Below are 18703 nucleotides of genomic sequence, written 5' to 3' on the forward strand. Positions count from 1 at the left end.
TGTGTGTTTAATTTATACTGTTTTATTAAAATGATTCTGACCGGAAATGGGGGCGCAATCTCGATGATCTTATTTGAAAAGCTCAGGCACCAGCAGATCATCCATCAAATTATGACTAATGGGTTTGCTGCCAACGGATAGATCAATCCCTGCCAGTCCTAGCTCGTTCAGCAAATCGTGCTCCGAAGGACCGGCCGAAGTTCCTTTGTTCAGATCAATCTCCTCGAAGCCTCCCAACAGCTGTCCGCTAACATCGGTTCCGTTTGACTGCTCCAAATCGCCAGTAGTCTTCGCCTGTGCGGACTTTGCGGTTTCCACCTGTTCGATAGCTTCCTCCGCCTGCGGTATCTCCTCGTCCGTGTACTCTTCGGCCTGAAACTTGATAGCCGATTTGTATTGGAACGCGCTTGCCTTCAGATCTACCTCGATCGGGAAGAGGTTCGGAATGCTTTCCAATCGCTCCACCGTCTCGGAGGCAAGCGTTGCCAATCCCTCGATGAACTTTCGCAGCTGGCTGGCTAGATCTCTCGCATGCTTACACTCAAGCAGCTCGATCTTCTCCAGCACGTCACTGCGCAGTTTGGCGAACTTTAGTCGCGCCTCCTGCCGGCAGCGCAGTATCAGCCGATACTCGTAATTGCCCGTTTCAACGCGGTACAGTGGCTCCTGTATTGCGGCATATCCATGCTCCTCGTCGTCCATCTCCTTGATCTTTAGACAGTAGGACAGATAGCTGAACTTTGCATCGGCGTACCGCTTCACGGTGAGCTTGGTGTCCGGGATGGCCTTGTGCAGATACGTGCCCATGTCGGCAAGGATTGGCTTCAACGTTTTGATCATCTTGATGCCGTCCTTCTCCATGTTGCGGTGCAGCTCACCGAAGATACGGAACGCCTCCGATGCACGTGGTTGCGGCTCCCGCACACTTATGGAAGCGAATATGTTTCCAAACGCTTGGTATGTCTGAAGGACATCGAAATGAGCCTTGAGCATCCTGTAACGAAAGAAGACGTAATGATCTCGTGTGTCTTTAAAGAAGCGTTTGTTGAAGTGTACCTTCGTGCGTGATCCACCAATCCCTTGTACATGGTTTCCGTTCGCTCAAGCTCTTGCAAACGCTTTACAAGTGAGTCATTGCAGAGGATTGCCCTCGAAAGTCCCAGCGTGTCGGCTGTACTACTGGACATCCTTTCGACCAGCCGATGCTTCATCTTTTTCAGTACAATGTCCAGAGTTTCTCCCTGCGTTGGGTCGGCGTGTAGCTTGTTGTAGTGTATCATCACCTCCTCGGTGGCGGACTGTATCATTTTGGCAACCTCAACCTTCGTTTTGCCCTTCACAGAGACACCATTCACGCCGAGCAGCTCATCACCACTTTGCAGTGTTCCTTCGCGGGCTGCCGGGGTGCCATCAAATACCTGAACGAATTGAGCAAGATTAGTGGATGCGTAATTTGTGTGTCTATTCATGCTACAAACCTGAACAATGTAAAGACATGGACAGAGCGGTGCACCACCCCCGATGCTGATGCCGATGAGATTGCTGGTGTCCTTTTTGATGACAACCGTACCAGAGCTGACGGTCATGCCCCTAGTGATGGATGAGCGATAGTGAAACATTCGTTATTACATTCAGAAGATAGACGAGGTAATTGCTCTAGCCATGTTGGAGTAGAATAGCAAACAAAAGAGAGAAGCCCACATAAAAGCAACAAGCGATAAATAAACTCTTTTTACACTTTTTTCACCAATGAAATTTTGGACACTTTTTGGATCCCTTCCCCAGGATATCCAATAGGATGTCGGTATCACCTGCCAAAGCTACCCCCATATCACAATGTCTCACAACCCCGAGCATCGATGTATCCTTCCCAAGCACACACACACATACAAACACACGAGCACACGTACGGCACTAGTACAGCCACAAGCCAATACGACACACACACACTTACAGGCGCTCCATCTCCTGGCGCTGGCATAGCATAATGATCTTGTTATCATCCACGCAACCGTCCGCGTACAGCACCGGATCCGGAAGATCATCGTTCGACACGAACGCAATATCATCCATTCGTTTGCTGGCGGCTGATTCCTTCTCAGGCTTGGCGTCATCCTGTTCACTCGCTAGTTTCTTTGACTCCTTGCGTCGTTCCGTTTGAAATGATCTGGGTCCATTTCGGGGGGACCCGATGACAATGAGGGCTGTGTCTTGGTCATCGCCGTTTGCCTTTTCCTCATCAACTACAACAGCGTTCGTTGGACGGATTGGGTTGCTGTCGAAGGTACTGAGGTACAATCGATCCGAAAGGTGGGAAGTCAATCACAAAACTCGTATTAACATCCAACGCACAGCAAATGCTCTAAAGGTGTCGTTCTAAGGTTTCCCATCTTTGGGAAAGCATTCCCGTCGCTACTCACTTGTCCTCAGCCTGGTCAAACTGTAATAGTGAAGTGGTTTCTTCGCACCATAGCTCACTATCCTTGCTTGTATCCATCGTCCTTGCGTTTAAACTTCTTTCTCTAACGAATCCCCACTATCGATGGTCGATAATTCGGAGGCACGGCTTTAAGAAGTGTGCTTCATTGACTTTAAGGAATCGAAAAGGGCGCACCTTGCAGCGGGATAAGGGGGCGTGTGGATAAGAAATCAATGAAACACACTTACACCAATGAAGAGCAAGAAAAAACGGGCAAATGGAATATGCACACAACAATACACAAACATTACAAACACACGGGACAGATAACAGGGAGAGCATGCGTAAAATGCGGCTTCAGTACAGCTTTCCACCAGCGTCGTATGCAAACAAGTGAAACATATGTTTTTCGGTGATGCTTCGTGATGAGTTGGGCGATTGGGTCCATTTGGGCCCAGATGTTTAACTTTTATTCGAATGCAAACACTCACTTATGGATGAAAAAACATCAATATTTAAACAAATAAAAAACACCTTTGGCTGTATAACAACATTGAGCAAAAATTTGCGATTAAATTAATTCCTTCACTATCGTCGGATGATAGGATGCAGATGGAACGTGCTCCGCTTAATGCTAAGCTTACATTTTATCCTCCTCGTAGAAGTAGTCATAGTCGCAGTCCTGCAACATGGTGGGAGTAGTATAATTCTTCGGCACCACTGAATGTTACGCGTAAAATTATATCTTTCTACGAACTATCAGACAACAGACTTGTTGGAATCGATTGCTTTTGATGCGTAGAATGCATCGGGACGGCGTGGGACATGCGCAGACTGTTTGAAATTGTGTGACATTTGAACAAGAGCACGTGGTTTATGGCATCTTTGATTGTTGTTTCGCTGATACGTAAAAGAAGAAGAAATCTGCTTCAATTGAACTCTTTCCTTTCCTTCTGTTGAAATTGTGTTCATAAAGAAAGTGGCTAGTTGAGATTCTAATACGTTTCTTTGTACTCCTTCAGCTGTAACGGTTACGCCATGCTGTTTTTGAATTTCGAAACCCTCTCAACCTGTCCATATAAACGCGCTAACTCCAACCCAAAAACCGGTTTTCGCGAGCTCGCCAACGCTCCCAATCGGTGCGATTGTCCCTCGCTGGCGACGTTTTTTGTAAGTAGTTGTGAGGGTTTTTGACGTTTCGAGCGAGAGATGGCCGCCACAACTACACACAAACCTGACAGCACAACAAAGTGACCAATACGCGAAACGAAAATACAAAATAGTGCCCTAAAATAACATTGTATTTTTGGAGTGAGCATTAAAACGATGAATATTAGCGGACGCTAGCAGCATTGCTCACCAAATTGTGCTGTAATTGGCTTTGGAAAGCTTGTTGCAGGAGTGTTATTCGTTGGTACAGGCGAGCGAAAGCTAGATGCATCGACCAGATCGAAGATAGCTCGTAATCGTAGGGCTCTGGCAACCTTTCAACTGCAGCCGAAATGGTTGTTCCCTGATAGTGCTGACGAAAACGGGGGGGAAAGGTGGAAAACCATCGTGATCGTGCAAAATCGTGCTACAAATTAGCGGTGTGAAAGCAGTCCGGAAGGGGGCGATTAAATCCCTTCAAAATCGTCGCCCCATTGCTAAAGCGCAAAATGGTACGAACAACATATCCCTTAAGGCGGACAATGGGGAAGAAGTACTGTTCTTGCCTCTCATCCACCGGCCCTAGCTCGTTCTTGTGATAAGAAACATTGACCGGGGTGTTTGTGTGCTTGATCTGCGTACACAGCACACCCGCCGACTGTAATTCATGACTGTTCCAGCACCCCCCAAATCTCGGACCGACCCTGAGGCCCGATCGTTCACTGATATGTGGTTCCCATCGGTGGTGGGACTGGTTTCGTTGCCGACGATGTTCGTGCGATGGGTGTTAGCCGCTGCACGTCCGCTAATGCATTCAATCATTATCATTTAGAAAAGGCCGCGCGTCATCACCCCACCACCCAACACCCGGATTGAGCGTTATGATGAGCTGGGTTGGTTTCGGCTTAATACCTATTTACTGCACACTTAACTGAACCCCCCGTGTGTGTGTGTGTCAGTGCTCCGCGGGGCAGGTCTATTTGCTTGGTGGACCGTGGAGGAAATTTTATGAAATGTTTTCTTTCTTGCTGCACTTCCACTTTTCTCCCGATGTATCTCAGGCGTTGATTTACGATATGATTTCGGCGAAATTTGCCTCACGACGAGGGGCGGCGGCCGGCGGGCACTCTCGAAAGTGGCGGAGTGGCTTTTAGTGGCCGTGTTGGGCCGAAAATGCATCTTAATTCGAGCGAGCGAGATCGCGTTCGCACAGATTCGCCTTCGATATAACGTTGTTTTCGTTTTATTGCAGGCACTCACACCGGACGATCTGCGGCAGCGTATTGCGAACTGGTCACTTGAATCGGACGGCCAACTGTTGCAGTACATGGTATCGATCGCGAAGGTAAGTTCAGTCGGCGGACGGAGAGTTTTGGCCATGTGTATCCCCTAATCGGCACGGTATTTCGTTCTAGAACCTCGAGGATAAATGTAGCAAAACTCGGGACAACCTCAACAGCTTGATGCTGCAGGTGAACCAAACGGAAGTGAAGTTAGCTACCGCGACGAATCAGTTTTCCGCCGTGGAGCAGGTGAAGTTTGTTGAAAATCGCGTGGAAGAGGATGATGAGAGCTTCTACGGGCTGCGAAGACGCCGGCAGCAGGTAGACGAGCCCCGGAAGGACACGCAACAGGAAGACGGTGACGAGCGGACGATGGATGATCTGATTCAGCTGGCCGTTGAACGATCGATAGAAGGCATGTATAAATCATACGAAAAGGTCACCCTCCAGCTGACGGACAGTGAGTCGAGCGACGACGATGATCTACCCACCAGCACACGGTTAACGGACCCGGCGGAACTGACCGCCGGCAAGGCAACGGTAATGCGAGCCGTACCAAAGTATTCCTTCATCGAGCGACCCTTGCCGCACGTGATCGGGTCGAAGGAGTGGCAAAATAAGTGGCACGTGGGGTTGATTGATTCTGAGGACGAGTCGAGTTCGGATCGAAAAGAGGAGTACTCCGAATCACCGAGCGAAACGGACGATGGTGGTATGTTTCCATCTCAACCGAACAGTAAAAACCATACACCGTCGGAATCGGAAAGCTCCATCTGGGGTGCGGAAGGTCGCAAGCGAGCCCCCTCGATGGATCCCAGCGTTACCGGGGACGACGGTTCTTCTGTGTATTCGTACGCGAGCTCATCGAAGGTGCCCCGTCCGTTGCCAGTGGTGGCAGCACGTGGAATTTCATCGGAGGGCGCGAGACTGAAACCACCCAGCCTGTTCCCGGAGGAACCACCCGAGGAGGATGTACGGCGCAGAGGGGAACGTGGGCTGTTCGATGACTCGCCGGAAGAGGATGAACCGACGCCGATGCCTACACCTCAGCCACGTCAAGCGGTGCCGACAATGAATGATACAACGAAATCGTTCTTCAAAGGCAATGCGCAACAACCTGCACGTAAGATAGTGAACCTGTTCGACGATGAACCTCCGGAACCGTTGCCAGACAGTTTGTCAGTACCGGAGCAGAAGAAAACGATCAATCTCTTTATCGAAAGTGAGGACGACGAGGAGCAGGTAAAGGAGAATGTGCGTAATAACAACGTGACTACTGCAACCGAGAAGCGACGTGTAGAGGAAGTGACTGCAAAACAGTCTCTGAAACCGGCCGGACCTGCCCTCACGAATCCAAGGGCAATGACAAAGCTGGTGGACGAACTGAACAATAATTTCCGAAGGCAACAAGAACAGCCTGCGCCGGAAAAGACGAAGCCCGTGCCAGAAGACAACAGTCGCACTCGCTCCTCAGTGACGAATATTTTCGACGATGAGCCTCCTATCGACGACTTCGACCGGCTGTTTATTGCAGCGAACCCGACCGCCAAACCGGCCGTACGGCAGACCATTCTGCCCCAGCCAACCGCGAGGGTTGAGAAGGAGAAAAAGCCGATAAATCTCTTCGCGGAAGACGACGAGGACGATTATGATGGTATTGTGGTGGGCAGTAATGAAACACGGCCACAGAAATCTCCCAGCCAGGGAAGCTACATCAGTCCTGGCAGGAGCATGCTCCCTAAACCCGCCGAACGGTTGCCTACGGTGAAGAAAAAATCCATCTTTGATGAATCAGATTCCGAGGAGGGCACAAATGATGCAGATTCCGATCTGTTCGCAAGTACCACCAAAAAGGCACCCACGGTGATGCCACCAGTCCAAATACCAAAAGCTGCACCAAAAGTGACTAAATCCATTTTCAGCGATAGTTCCGAGGCGGAAGACGACGACGATGAGGCACTGTTTGGGAAGTCGTCCAGCATTTTGAAGAATAAATTGGACGCGTTGAAAAAGAACGGTGGTGCGGCGGGACGGCAGGAAGTTGGTGCGACCAGCAAACCGGAGAGTAAACCTGCTAGTAAAAGCAAATCACTGTTTGATGAGGATTCGGAGGAGGATGCTCAGGACGTTAAAAAGGATGATGATCTGTTTGGAAGTGTTTCGAAGCCAGCGGCACCGTTAGCATTGGATAAGAAGACGGTGAAGCCGGCCCCAAAAGTGTCTTTATTCGATGACGAACCTCCATCGGACGATGATGATGCACTCTTTGGACAAAGTAGAAGAAAAGTTGAAACTCAACCGAGTAGCGTAGAAGCAACTCAAAAGGAAGGAATTTCATCGAATGCGTCTGAATCGGGAGGACCTATCGCCACCAATAGTATTGTGGATCTTTTCACTAAAACTGAGCCAAGTGCGAGTGTTCCGAAGCAGTCGCTTAATAATTCGGAACAACTCAATTCTCAACCGGCCGTCAAAGAAAATCCCGTTGAATCGAATAATAGTATTCGAAGTTTGATATTGAAGAAATCCATCTTCAACTCGGACTCGGAAAGTGAGGAAGATGATTCTATCTTTGACGCAGTAGCCAAAAGTTCGGAAAAGCCAAACGTTTCTACGGCGGAACCCAAAGTTAGTGCCGAAGTAGAGAAGAGTGAGTTGAACCACGCTAAAGAAACCACGCCACGTCAAACGAACGATGATGTATCGACGATCGAAGCGAAGCAATCGATCGAAAAGGAGGCAATAGTCGTGGAGGAACCCAAATCAAATGTCAACGAAAACGGAGATAACAGCATCGCTCAAAATACTCTAGAATCTGTGAACCATGTGGACAAGAATGAACCTAGCTCAATCCAAAACGTCTTGCGTGCTCCGGTAGATGACCCTGTCCAAAATCCTGTTGATCCCAAAACATCCATTTTTGATAATTCAACGTCTGAGAATGAAACGAACCACGGTAATGGAGATAGCATAACTCACCAGAAAAGTGAACTGACTCCGCAACCCAAAGCAAGTGAAGAAAATATTAGTTTTGTACCAACTTTAGAACCATCGGGCAACGACAATGTTCTCCAGGAGGATAATGCTGCTAAGGCCGAGGAAACATCGGATACATCAGAAACTCCTCACACAAAACTACCCGAGCCAGATGAAGGAACTTTCGCAGATGAAACGCCCAATGGCATGATGATAGCGAACGACATTGATTACTATTTGCATACGAACGAACCTTCGAAAGAGGGTAGCGAGAAGCTTTCTTCAATAGCAACACCAGCAATGGACCGACCGCCAGCACCTGTTACACCTCCTGCAGCAAAGTCTGAACCAAAAAGTGCCTTAAATTTCAGCCCCATCGGTCTGTTCGATGATGTTCCACCGCCGGACGATGGCGACGAGACGGATGATGTGACGCACCCGAAACAATCCGCATCCGTGGAGTCAACGTTGCCACCGATCCTGGATGAAGCATCTTCCTATTCGCAAGAATCGCAGTCACTGGACTTCATACCGATCGGATCGGCTGGCGGCAGTCGATCGCGATATCTGTTTGACGATGAACCTCCGCCGGACGAGGCAGATGATAGCAGTGCAAATCCCAGCTTTGCTAAACCGTCTGCCTTTAAGGTGGGCAGCTCAGTGGTGAAAGGACTTTTTGATAACCCAGCACCCGCCTCGCTTCCTCCAATGGTGGAGGATAGTCGGTCAGAATCCAGCAGACCCATCCGGTCGAAGGTTAACAAGTTGAACGCAAAATTGGCCATTAACGTGGCGGCATTGTTGCCCGGTGCGAGACGGCCGATACCAGCGAGCAGCTCACCCGAAAAGCAGCTCGCCTCCACTGTCACGTCTGTTTCGAAAGACACGCCCCAAACTACAGCAAAACCAGCTCAATCCGAAGAGGCTTCCAATGGTGGAAAACTGACAGGCTTGAATAAGGGTAGAGCAAGAATTCCTACCAAACGGAAGCCTCCCTCACGGCAAACTCTTCGCGCCGGATCTTTGGGCTCCTCGCTGCAGAGTTCCGTTAGTGAGGAAGAACGTAACGAAAAAGATCCTCCCCAATCTTCAGCAGCAGATGATCGCATCGTGGTCGGGTCTGAAGGGAAGGTAGAACACGTCGAAGCAGTCCTTCCTCCACAAGATAGTTTCCCACCAGCTAACCACTCAACTGTGGTGAGCTCAAAGGTGGAGATAAAACGCACCGAAGATCCCTTTGTCGATCGTTTGAGTGCAAGTGTACGAAATCCGTCGAAACGGGTGGTGCTACCGGATGGGAATGATGGTGATAAACCGTCAGTAACTGCTACGGTCAAGAAGACAACTGTAAAACCATCGAACACATCGCTTTTTGGTGATAGCGACGGTGAGGGTGATGATGATGATTTTTTCAGTACACTACCCACGAAAGGAGTTGTGATTAAGAAGGAAGCAACGAAGCGGGCAGGGCAATCGAAGCCCGTTGGTAGCAAGAGTATTTTCGGTTCGGACGACGAGGACGAAGCTGACGGAGGGGAAGATGATCTTTTCGGCACGAAGAAATCATCCATTGCCGGACAGCTGAAGGCAAAGGTTCTGGATGTGTCCGCTTCGCAGGCTGCTGGAGCAAGAAAGGAAAAGAAAGGTCTGTTCGATGATGAAGATGACGATGGGGACGATGATGATGATATTTTCGGCAGTAAAAGCAGTAAGTATTATCTTTAGCAGTCGTTTTCAATGAACACACTTTCTCTAATATTGCTCTTTGTATATTCCACTAGAAACCATCTCGAAAGTTAACAGCCATCAGCATCAAGCGAATCCGGTCGGAAGATCGTCTCTGTCAACGGTAACCAAACCGATGACGACTACCACTTGCCCAGCTGATGATCCTTTGGCCGATTTACTGGCCGATTCATGAACCAGGGCGCCAGATGTACGGCAGGCAGAAGGTAGAGGATTATGAATCCTTTGACACCAGCGCGCTGCTGTCTTATGCTTATGCAAATGATAAAACCACATTTCAAAAAAGGGAAACCACGAACAGACAGCAGAAAGAGGGTTATAAAAAGCATGTCCGCTCGGGAACACACTGTTGATCGTTGTTAACTGTTGCCGTGCTGCTGCTGCTGGTGTTATCTAGTCATTTAAAGAAATTTGAGTTCTACGAGCAATAAGTATTCCGTTTTATTCAGCCTGTACGTTTTCGGTTCTGTATTCGTTTCGTTTTGCTGATTTGCTTTCAAGTAATCGTTAATCCATTCACACATTCCATTTACTGCATATATGCTTTGCCTTATTACATAGAGTGTTATCTTTCATGTGGAATACATATCGAATCGCAACCGTTGAACGTGGGCCCGAGCAGCATGGTCGATATTAAAGGAGAATTTATTAGCAAAATTGAGATGTAGATGCGAAACAACAAGTATTGCAATGAGCGCGTTATTTAGGTTTATATGATTTTGTTGTTTCATACGCGTGCGTGCGTGCGTGTTTTCTGTTTCCTTAAAAAAACGATTTGTCTCAGATTGTGCAATGATTTCGTTCTTCAACAGCTCAGCTATAGCACGTTACAAGGTGTGGCAGAACAAGAGGGAAGAGCAATTGTTAACCAAATTTTATTGTTTAGAGCACGGAACATGAAACATGCAAACGTGTGCATACAAACATGAAACAGAATAAGTAGAATAAATGAATTATCCATATTACACAAACACAAAGTTGGGAGAAAATGGTCAGTGAAAAAGCAAAGATTCGAACCCGTCCGGCTAGTGTAGTGTGTTACCAATGATGTGATTTATTGGCACAAATACTTATACATGTTACTCGTTCGCTCACTCACGCTCACACTCTGTGTCTCGATTCTCAAATATGTAGATTCTTCATTTCCTCTCTAGAGAGCCTGGTTTCCTCCATTTCCGCCTATCTAACGTTAGCTATGCGATTCTATTAATACCCTTCTCCGCGCCAAACGCCATCCTCTAGTAACGATATAATTAAAAACCTTCCTTGTAAGCAATGCAGCAATGCCATGCCAGTGATCTTACGGATTCGTGCCGGCACCGCCATTTGCACGGTTCGCATGCCAGCTCAGATAGTTCTCCTTGGTGGCTACCTCGTACTCCTGCACGAGCGCATCCACCACATCGCGCGCTTCGTCCATCTCGCTCAGATCGTCCTTGAATTTGTCCTCCCGCTTGAACTGGTCCAGGAAGGCGCCTCGCTTGCGCAGCTTGTCGTACTGGCCGAGGGCCCGCTCGAACAGCGAGCAGATGCTGGTGTGATTGGCCAACATTAGCCCCGTCACCCGGTGACTGCTCTGCACGTACGGGCTGCTGCGTGACAGGGCCACCTGAATGCTGGCCGGACCCCATGGTATGAACTGGGCCAGCTTCCGTTCCCGGATTCGCTGAATCGATTGGTGCACCTGCGACGGGTTCACCTCACCCTGGATGATGTTCAGTATCGAGATGTACCGATGGTGGTTGGTTTTGTCCGGCCCGGTCGATACCATCATGTTCTTCGGCTGCAGCAAGCGCCGCATCACGTCCAGCACGGTCGTTTTCTGCACCGACTGTGTGTCCGACTCGGTCGCGAGCGGTGTGTAGCCGGTCATGAGGAAGTGAAGCTGCGAAGTCGGAATCAGTGGGGCAATCAGCTCGATCAGATTGTTGTTCATGTACGATGGGTAGCGAAGGGTGGTCGTGCTGACGGACATGATGGTGGAGACGAGCGTGTTGATCTGAGCGAAGCTGGGGTTATCCAGATGAAGCCAATCCGTCGCGATACGGTTCAGTGCAGTATTGTCCAGCACGACCACGCAGTCCGCACAGCTGGTCAGCCGGCGAAGGGTCAGTAGACTGTTGTACGGCTGCACCACAACGTCGCTGATTTCGTCCTGATTCGGAAACACGCTGTACGTCTGGATGAGCTTCTTGGGGAAGTGATCCGACAGCCGCTCCATGATGTACGATCCCATGCCAGAGCCGGTACCACCCGCGATCGAGTGACACAGGACGAATCCCTCCAGACTGTCGCTTCCATCCGCTTCCCGGTCGATGATGTCAAACACTTCCTCGTGCAGCTTTTCGCCCTGACTAAACCCGGAAGCCCAGTTATTACCCGCACCGCCTCCGTCTTTGGATAGGTAAATGTTTTCCGGATTGTACAGCTATACGTGGGTAGAAGGAAAACGAAGGACGCTAAAATACCTCCATAAAACCAGTCTCAATGTTCTGTCTCTTTACCTTGGCGTACGGTGAAGCCATGATCGAATGAATTACGCGCGGTTCCAAATCCAGCAGAACCGCCCGGGGAATGTAGTGGTCATCGTCCGCCTGGTAGAAAAACACATCCTTCCGGTCGATGCCATCGCTGGCAAACTCGCGCAACATTCCCGACGGTGAGATTCCATGCTCGAGACAAAGGCGTTTCCAAAATTCGAACCCAACTAAAAAACAGAAACCGATGCGCGCAATACGGCATTAGCGCTCCGTCACGACGCCACACGGGCCCCATTAGCCGGTACTTACTCTGGTTGCCGCACTGGCCCAGCTGGAGCGTGATGATACCTCTGGGCATCCTGGGGCTGCGATTCTACCGTTCGACGGCTTGCCACTCAAGCCTGCCAATGGGAAATGGTTCGTTTTTCACGCAACCGAGACGCTCGCTCGGGAGGAACGGTGATGAAAACAAGAAAAAATGCGCTAAATTCCGACGGCCTTCTGTTTGTGTATGAGGAGCTTTCAAAAATCGTACCGTTTGACAGGTCGCTTTTGGCTCGCAAACGTGCCCAAGGTGCTTAGAGAGGGCGTGCGAGCTGCAGCTGTACGTACCTTGGTGCGCATTTGCTTTGACAAATTAGAAGAGCGAGACAACGCTATGGTGGTGTGGCGAACGTTTCGGTGGGCCAGAAAGAGTGCGCTAGTGTTGCACCCTTCCGAGAAAAAGTTGTGGAGATGAAAGAAGAACAAGAAGAACAGGAGGAACGATGAAAAGAGTGACTTTTCTCAACAAACAGTGAACGAAATTGGCTGCCTCTATTCAAACAAAACAGTAATTAAATAACATCCGATGGAATGAATTTTCAGTGGTTAACTTTTACTTAAATCAGCCGCCGCACTGCAGTCCCGTTGTGGATGTATGCATGTGTGTGTGCGTGTGTGTGTGTGTAGGTGGAACAGTGGCGAAAAAGAATGCTGACGACCAGACCAGACCTGTGTTAAAGGTGGCTTGTTGTGTGTTTTTCTCTTTGTGAATTCGTTTATTTTTGGTAACTACGCGATAGTGGAAAATGGTGTAATTAAATTGTAATGCGCTCGGCAGTAGACGACGGCAAGTGATCGGACCCTGTCGCGCATCGTTTGATAAGAATTGTAAGTGTGCCTGAGCTGTGTTGCCGTGTTCGTTATGGGACAAAAGTGAAGCGAAGACGCATCATCCACATCCATACAAGTCCTTGCCGTGTTGGAGCGCCCTGCGAAAAGGTTGAAAAATTATCCCCAAACAGACTTCCGGTAATTGCGTTTACGTTGTAGGAAAAGTGCTTTGGGGTTGGACAGGTTAACCCTTTGAAGCGCGTGTACAGCCAGACACCACGGTGTCGAATTCGATTCGGTGGCACACCGGAAAGAGTACCAACCCAAGCAGTGTCTGGCGTGTGTCGGTGCATGCGTGTATGTGTGTGTGCGAATTGTGCAATTTGTGTGCCAGGTTCTGCTGGGGTTGCATCTGGGTGGACGAGCACACACCTATCGTTTGCATACACTTCACTGTAATTGACAATAAGTGTAACAATTGTGGAAACACGTTCGCTGTTGTATTGTAACTAGCCGATAGCGGTTCCATTATCAGCGCGTCCATGCATTCAATCAACTTGGAAAAGTACGAAGGCGAAGGTGAATTGGCGAAATCGACGCGAAGCAACCCGTCGCCGGTGGATTGTATCGACGAGGAGGACGACGTCCAGCTGTCCCAGCGGGTGGAAGAGCAGGGAGAGGAGGAGGAGGAGCAGGAGGAGCGGGAGGAAACGGATGAAAATGATAACAGCAGCAGGAGTCAAAAAACCATCGCCCCCACTATCACGATGAGACCGACCACTTTGGAGCGCCTGTTCGATGGGACGGGACGCATGCCGGAGCGAAGCGAATCGCTCACCAACGAGCCAGGGGCATTTGCTTTGCTAAAAGATCAAATGAAGCTAGAATCCGTCACCGCGGCTATGGCCCCAAGCGGGCCGCAACCGTGCAGCAACATTATTCTCCATCGAACGTACAACAAAAAACCCTCGCAGACCGTTGTTGCCGGCGGGGAGAGTGCGGAGGACGATTGCTGCAGGAGCTTGTCACCGGCAATGCATCCGGTGGTTAGCCTGGAGGACATTCGCGTGCGCATCGGGCTGCCGGAGCTGGTCCGGGCGGGCAGCTGTAAGTTGGAGTTTGGAAGAAAACTGCTGCCGCGAAAGAGCAAACTAACTTTTAGTCTGTTTTCCCCTCTTTTTCGTTTCAGTAAGCCGGGCAGATGGCACTGCAGGCCGTCCTAACAATGTACAATCCTGCATCATCCGCCGTTCGTTCCATAAGGATGGTGGTGTAGCTCCCGGCATTGCAAAAATTAGTCTGGAGCAGGAATCGTCCCATTCGGACGGTGGCAAGGAAGCAAGCAATCGCCGTATTAGCTATTCCTACGCCAAAAAGGATCACTTTGTCGCTCAGCCAACTGTGGTGTTGCGAAGATGCGACACGACAGCAGCGCAGAAACCTGCCACAGAACGTATGGATGTGTGTGAGGAAGAGCCAGTTGGGACGAACAATGCAGACGAAGCCGTCGAGGCGAGCTCGATGGCCAATTCGTTCGGGGACGACGACAGCTCCGACTGGTCGAAACATTTGTCTACCCAGCACAGTTTGTCGCACCGGAGGAAACTTTCCGCCGACGGAGGGCAGCAGCCGCAGCAGACGAACGCGCTCAGCGAGTTCGATCTAATGCTGCAAAAGATCAACCAAAGTGTACCGCCCATGTCGCACCTGGATCGCATCGACCAGTGGCGTGTGACGGCGGAAGACCTGCTCCACTCAATCCCCACGAAGGCACAGATCGAAACGAGCTCGTCGTCCTGTGCCAAGCGGCCGCACTATTACGATGCCGACGAGGGTTCAAGCGATGAAGACTCGGACCCGCTCGAGGATGATGCCGCCGGAGCAGCAGCAGCGGCAGCTGGCGATGGGCCGTGCACTAGTGCGGGATTGCTAAGAAGCGTTAAGAAAAGACGCACGATCAACGATGTGCCACCGCTAGACTCTCCAAACTCGGCCATTGCCAATCCGATGTCGGTCGCGCTAAAGCTGCGTAATGACGACGAGGACGAGGTGGTGGACACTAATGGCTTGGATTTTCGGAAAAGTCAAGTTAATCCGGAAATCGATAAGGTAGGTGGCAACGTGAACGGATCGAACATTCGCATTTTGACGCGCAAAAACTACTACAAACTACCGACCCGATACCGAGCGGACGCGGACCAGGTACAGGAAGGGGCGGACCGTGGGGACGAATCTGGCAACACGTGTGCCGGCTTGAAGACGACCGATGGATGCTATAAAGCCAACCCGTACGCGTATCTGTTGAGCAGGGATGAGGAAGAGCGGGACAAGTTCTTGCAGTATCTTCGCATCAGCCCAGTGTTTCGGACGGAGGAGCAGGCCCTGTCCGGGCATCGGGCCGGTGTGCTGGTGGAAAAACGCAATGGCATGCTTACCGCCGAAGGAACCGCCACTAGCGTCACGCCCGTTGTAAATTCGGCAAAAGCAAAGGCAAATTCTCGACCGAAAGCGACGCAACACAAGCGGAAGCCAGCGTCCAAGCACAGGGCTCATCCGACGATCATTGCCAGCAGTGGGTTGCGTGGTGTAAGGCGCCTCGTCCTCACCAGCTCGCTGCGCAGTGGCAAGGTAATACGGTATAGAAACGGTTACACGAATCTACGCTCGCTGGCCAAATCCACGCGACCAGAACGCAAGAAGGTGCACGGTGCAGAGTCAATCGAAAAGAAGCAACAGCAACAGCAGCGGCAGCCATCGCCAAAAGTGGTTGATAAACCGGACAAACAACCTTCACCCGGGGAGGTGAAGCAATCTTCAAACGCATCTTCCCCGTCCTCATCCACCCCTGTGATGGCAAAGAAGGCCAAAAGCTCAACGCAACGGCCCCGCTGCTCGGTGGACAGTGCGGTCAGCAGCTCGACCAGTGCCGAAATGCACGAACAAGTAGTGAAGCGTTCCAAGGAATGCCAAACGATCGAATCGATTCCGCCCGGACAGCCGCCGGCACCGGTAGCCATAGTGAACGAAGGCAAGCGCATGCGAAACCCGCTGAACCGTGCCGATGGGGAGGTGCTGCACCTTTTCCTGCTGGGCGAACAACTGGTGGTGGTGCAGAAGGAGGTCGTCAGCTTCTGGCGATACTCGCGGTTGAGTGTGTTCCTTGGCGTCAAGCAGGAATGGCAACGAGTCGCTCAAATTCGACGCTGGAATCGTGGTATGTAGGGAGGGACAGTGTGACAGTTCGTGGCTTGAGGGAACATATTATGAACCTTTTCCGTATTTTTTCTCGCTTTACAGATACTGAGGTGGATGTACAGAATGCTTCTCGAATCGTGTTCAACAAACAAGATCCCATCTATCTGGAACCGAGGGCTAGAAACTTGAGCGAAGATAAGGCACGCGCCTGTCCGCTGGTGTCGATCTACGTGAACGCTTACTTTCTAGACATGGTATCCGTCGGCAAGGTGGCAAAGGTTAGTGAAGGCAATGTACCAATTGCTGCCAGCGACGACAATGGAGAGGAAAATGAAGATGAGGAGTATGAAGAGCAGTTGCGTTTAAAATCGTTCCAATTGGACACGGTTAAAAGGTAAGAAGTTGGTCATAGAAATATTCCTTTGCCTTTTGTAAAATGTGGTTTGGTTTGTTTGTCATTTTGCAGTTCCCTGGAGGATATCCGGTTCATGCCGTTGCCAAACTCGCGCGATTTTCTCGTCTGCTGGCATGAGCACGTGTCGGTGCTAGAATCGAGGACCGGACTGTGCAAGTACAGCCTCACGCCGGACATGCAAACGTTGGCCTGCATTCGTGAGTTTATGACCGTGAAGCAGAAGTTAAACGCACTGAAGTGTATCAATGATAAAAAGCTGATCGGGTTCGGCGACACGTCCGTGCATATTTGGTGTTACGAGAGCGGGTTCATTCTGCACACGGTTGACTTGAAGCTGGAGCTAGGATTGATCGTATGTTGTTTCCTTCACATTGAAGAGGTGAGTTGCTGGGAGAGAGTAAGGTAAGAAAGAGTGGAGGAGTAACTGGGGTGTTTCCGTTCTTTCAAGAATAACGACAACACGCTCATGATGTGGCAAATGCACCAGTCAGAAGATCCTGCGTCCAGCTGTAACCGAAAGGTGGTGAAAGTGATCGCCCTCAACCTGTACAAAGCGACATGGTACATAGCGCATAGCTATGATATAGCATTGGCATCCTTGAGGTAAACTAATCGTTTCGGTTGTTCGTGCATTGCATTAAACTATTTTACCATCGCTCCAATTCCACAGTATTACAAGCGAAAGTCAACAGTGGGCACTGGATGATAATCATGCCGGCCATCGGCACTGTCTGACGTTCGACAGTGGCGAACTGTTGACGCTCAGTCTCAACGATCCGACCGTTTGCTGGACAAACCATCCGCGATTGGAGAAGGATCTGCAGCGGGCCGACAAAGGCTCGCTGCACATCTACAGCCGGCTGCGCAGCAATGACGGCGGGATCGACCTGTACCGTCCGCGGGAACGCATACTGAACGGTGGCCATTGGAACGGTGGGCGTGATTTGGTGTTTTTGAGCGATCAGCTGCTGACGGTGAAAACGATCGATGAGTACATGCAGGAGGAGAGCAAACGATAGGCTGACGACGACAAAGAGGCTGCTGCTTTTCGGGGCACAAAAGCATACAGGTTAATGTTTTGGTTCAAAAGTTCGTAATTTGAAACACGGCTATTAGTTAGAACGCTACTTCTGCAACAATAACAACAAAAGTCCCGTTGTCAGTGCTGCATAGCTTTTGTGAATTATTTATATGTGCTATGTACACACTGTTTCCACTGTTGCTTATGTATAGATGAAGAGGCACTAATGAAGTGTTTAGTGCTTTGGAATTATTTGATGTAAATTCGTGTGCGTATGTGTGTGTGTGTTTGTGCGTATGGTGCGTTTGCCAACGCGCGAAGAATGGAATGGTATGTTCCAAATAGTATTTATTTATCACGTTCCTTTTGAATTCTTCCGACCGTTGTTTCGTGTGCAATCCGGAAGCATGCGGCTGTCATATGATTTGAGTGCAGCAAAGTGTGTGATCTGTTTGAAACAAGTATGCTTCATTGTGTACATAGTGTAATATGTACAGCGCACGTTGTCGCTTATTACGAGACAAACCTGATGGTGAGATAGGAGGACGAATTCTTTAATAAAGAGGAACAGAAGAAGAAGAAGAAGAAGAGAATAAGAAGTTTGCCACTGAACTGAAGTGCTGTATGCGAAAAAAAAGGAAACAAATAGGTAAAGGTGTTGCAAGCCTTAAGATCTCGCTTATGAATTAGAGCGCAATGCGTTCCGGTGAGTGTTTTTTTGTGTGTACGAGACGCGACTACAATAAAGTATATTTTAATTAATGAATTTACATGAACAAACGGTACAAAGCGTGTCGACCAATTCAAATTGACGAAAGAAATTAATTAGTCCATTTGTTTGCTATAAAATATCTGGAAAAACGATCGCGTTTACTTTTATCGTTTATGTCCATACCCGTCCCATAGTGGCTGTGACGTCATCGA

The 18703-nt window shown here is 49.6% G+C and overlaps 4 protein-coding genes across 5 annotated transcripts; 2 read left to right on the plus strand and 2 right to left on the minus strand.

The window, feature by feature from the left end:
- Positions 1-69: 69 nt before the first annotated feature.
- Positions 70-3234, minus strand: LOC120956967 (PRKCA-binding protein). Of its 2 annotated transcripts, XM_040378826.2 has the most exons (6): positions 3064-3231; positions 2421-2614; positions 1955-2287; positions 1479-1590; positions 1057-1418; positions 70-994 (listed from the first exon to the last, which is right to left on the minus strand). In XM_040378826.2, exons 2-6 carry the CDS (start codon positions 2495-2497, stop codon positions 70-72), a joined length of 1809 nt encoding a protein of 602 aa, XP_040234760.2. In that variant the 5' UTR covers positions 2498-2614; positions 3064-3231. The 2 variants fall into 2 exon arrangements, with proteins under 2 accessions (XP_040234760.2, XP_040234761.2); XM_040378827.2 differs by lacking the exons at positions 1955-2287; positions 2421-2614 and having other exon boundaries at positions 3064-3234.
- A 400-nt stretch (positions 3235-3634) lies between these two features.
- On the plus strand, positions 3635-10550 carry LOC120956380 (WASH complex subunit 2). Its single transcript, XM_040377796.2, has 4 exons — positions 3635-4080; positions 4821-4913; positions 4984-9535; positions 9609-10550. The coding sequence occupies exons 1-4, from the start codon at positions 4078-4080 to the stop codon at positions 9746-9748; spliced, it is 4788 nt and encodes a 1595-aa protein (XP_040233730.2). The 5' UTR covers positions 3635-4077; the 3' UTR covers positions 9749-10550.
- A 49-nt stretch (positions 10551-10599) lies between these two features.
- Positions 10600-12603, minus strand: LOC120956381 (tubulin gamma-1 chain-like). The gene is made up of 3 exons (XM_040377797.2): positions 12363-12603; positions 12078-12280; positions 10600-12001 (listed from the first exon to the last, which is right to left on the minus strand). Exons 1-3 carry the CDS (start codon positions 12409-12411, stop codon positions 10874-10876), a joined length of 1380 nt encoding a protein of 459 aa, XP_040233731.1. The 5' UTR covers positions 12412-12603; the 3' UTR covers positions 10600-10873.
- A 164-nt stretch (positions 12604-12767) lies between these two features.
- On the plus strand, positions 12768-18559 carry LOC120955063 (uncharacterized). The gene is made up of 6 exons (XM_040375542.2): positions 12768-14255; positions 14338-16362; positions 16446-16737; positions 16810-17137; positions 17207-17361; positions 17429-18559. The coding sequence occupies exons 1-6, from the start codon at positions 13691-13693 to the stop codon at positions 17775-17777; spliced, it is 3714 nt and encodes a 1237-aa protein (XP_040231476.2). The 5' UTR covers positions 12768-13690; the 3' UTR covers positions 17778-18559.
- Positions 18560-18703: the final 144 nt, after the last annotated feature.

Source organism: Anopheles coluzzii, chromosome 3 (genome assembly GCF_943734685.1).
Source record: "Anopheles coluzzii chromosome 3, AcolN3, whole genome shotgun sequence".
In the NCBI taxonomy this organism is placed as follows: domain Eukaryota; kingdom Metazoa; phylum Arthropoda; class Insecta; order Diptera; family Culicidae; genus Anopheles; species Anopheles coluzzii.

Bases quoted from the DNA above. Each gene is read 5' to 3' on its own strand.
- LOC120956967 (XM_040378826.2), bottom strand. From the start codon at position 2,497: ATGGATACAAGCAAGGATAGTGAGCTATGGTGCGAAGAAACCACTTCA. The intron at 2,288-2,420 runs GTGAGTAGCGAC...ATTGTACCTCAG, and splicing joins TTTGACCAGGCTGAGGACAA to TACCTTCGACAGCAACCCAA. The intron at 1,419-1,478 runs GTTTGTAGCATG...CAATTCGTTCAG, and splicing joins CATGTCTTTACATTGTTCAG to GTATTTGATGGCACCCCGGC.
- LOC120956380 (XM_040377796.2), top strand. The intron at 4,914-4,983 runs GTAAGTTCAGTC...ATTTCGTTCTAG, and splicing joins ACATGGTATCGATCGCGAAG to AACCTCGAGGATAAATGTAG. The intron at 9,536-9,608 runs GTAAGTATTATC...ATATTCCACTAG, and splicing joins TATTTTCGGCAGTAAAAGCA to AAACCATCTCGAAAGTTAAC.
- LOC120956381 (XM_040377797.2), bottom strand. From the start codon at position 12,411: ATGCCCAGAGGTATCATCACGCTCCAGCTGGGCCAGTGCGGCAACCAG. The intron at 12,281-12,362 runs GTAAGTACCGGC...TCTGTTTTTTAG, and splicing joins GGGCCAGTGCGGCAACCAGA to TTGGGTTCGAATTTTGGAAA. The intron at 12,002-12,077 runs GTAAAGAGACAG...ACCCACGTATAG, and splicing joins TGGCTTCACCGTACGCCAAG to CTGTACAATCCGGAAAACAT.
- LOC120955063 (XM_040375542.2), top strand. From the start codon at position 13,691: ATGCATTCAATCAACTTGGAAAAGTACGAAGGCGAAGGTGAATTGGCG. The intron at 16,363-16,445 runs GTATGTAGGGAG...CTCGCTTTACAG, and splicing joins AATTCGACGCTGGAATCGTG to ATACTGAGGTGGATGTACAG. The intron at 17,362-17,428 runs GTAAACTAATCG...CCAATTCCACAG, and splicing joins ATAGCATTGGCATCCTTGAG to TATTACAAGCGAAAGTCAAC.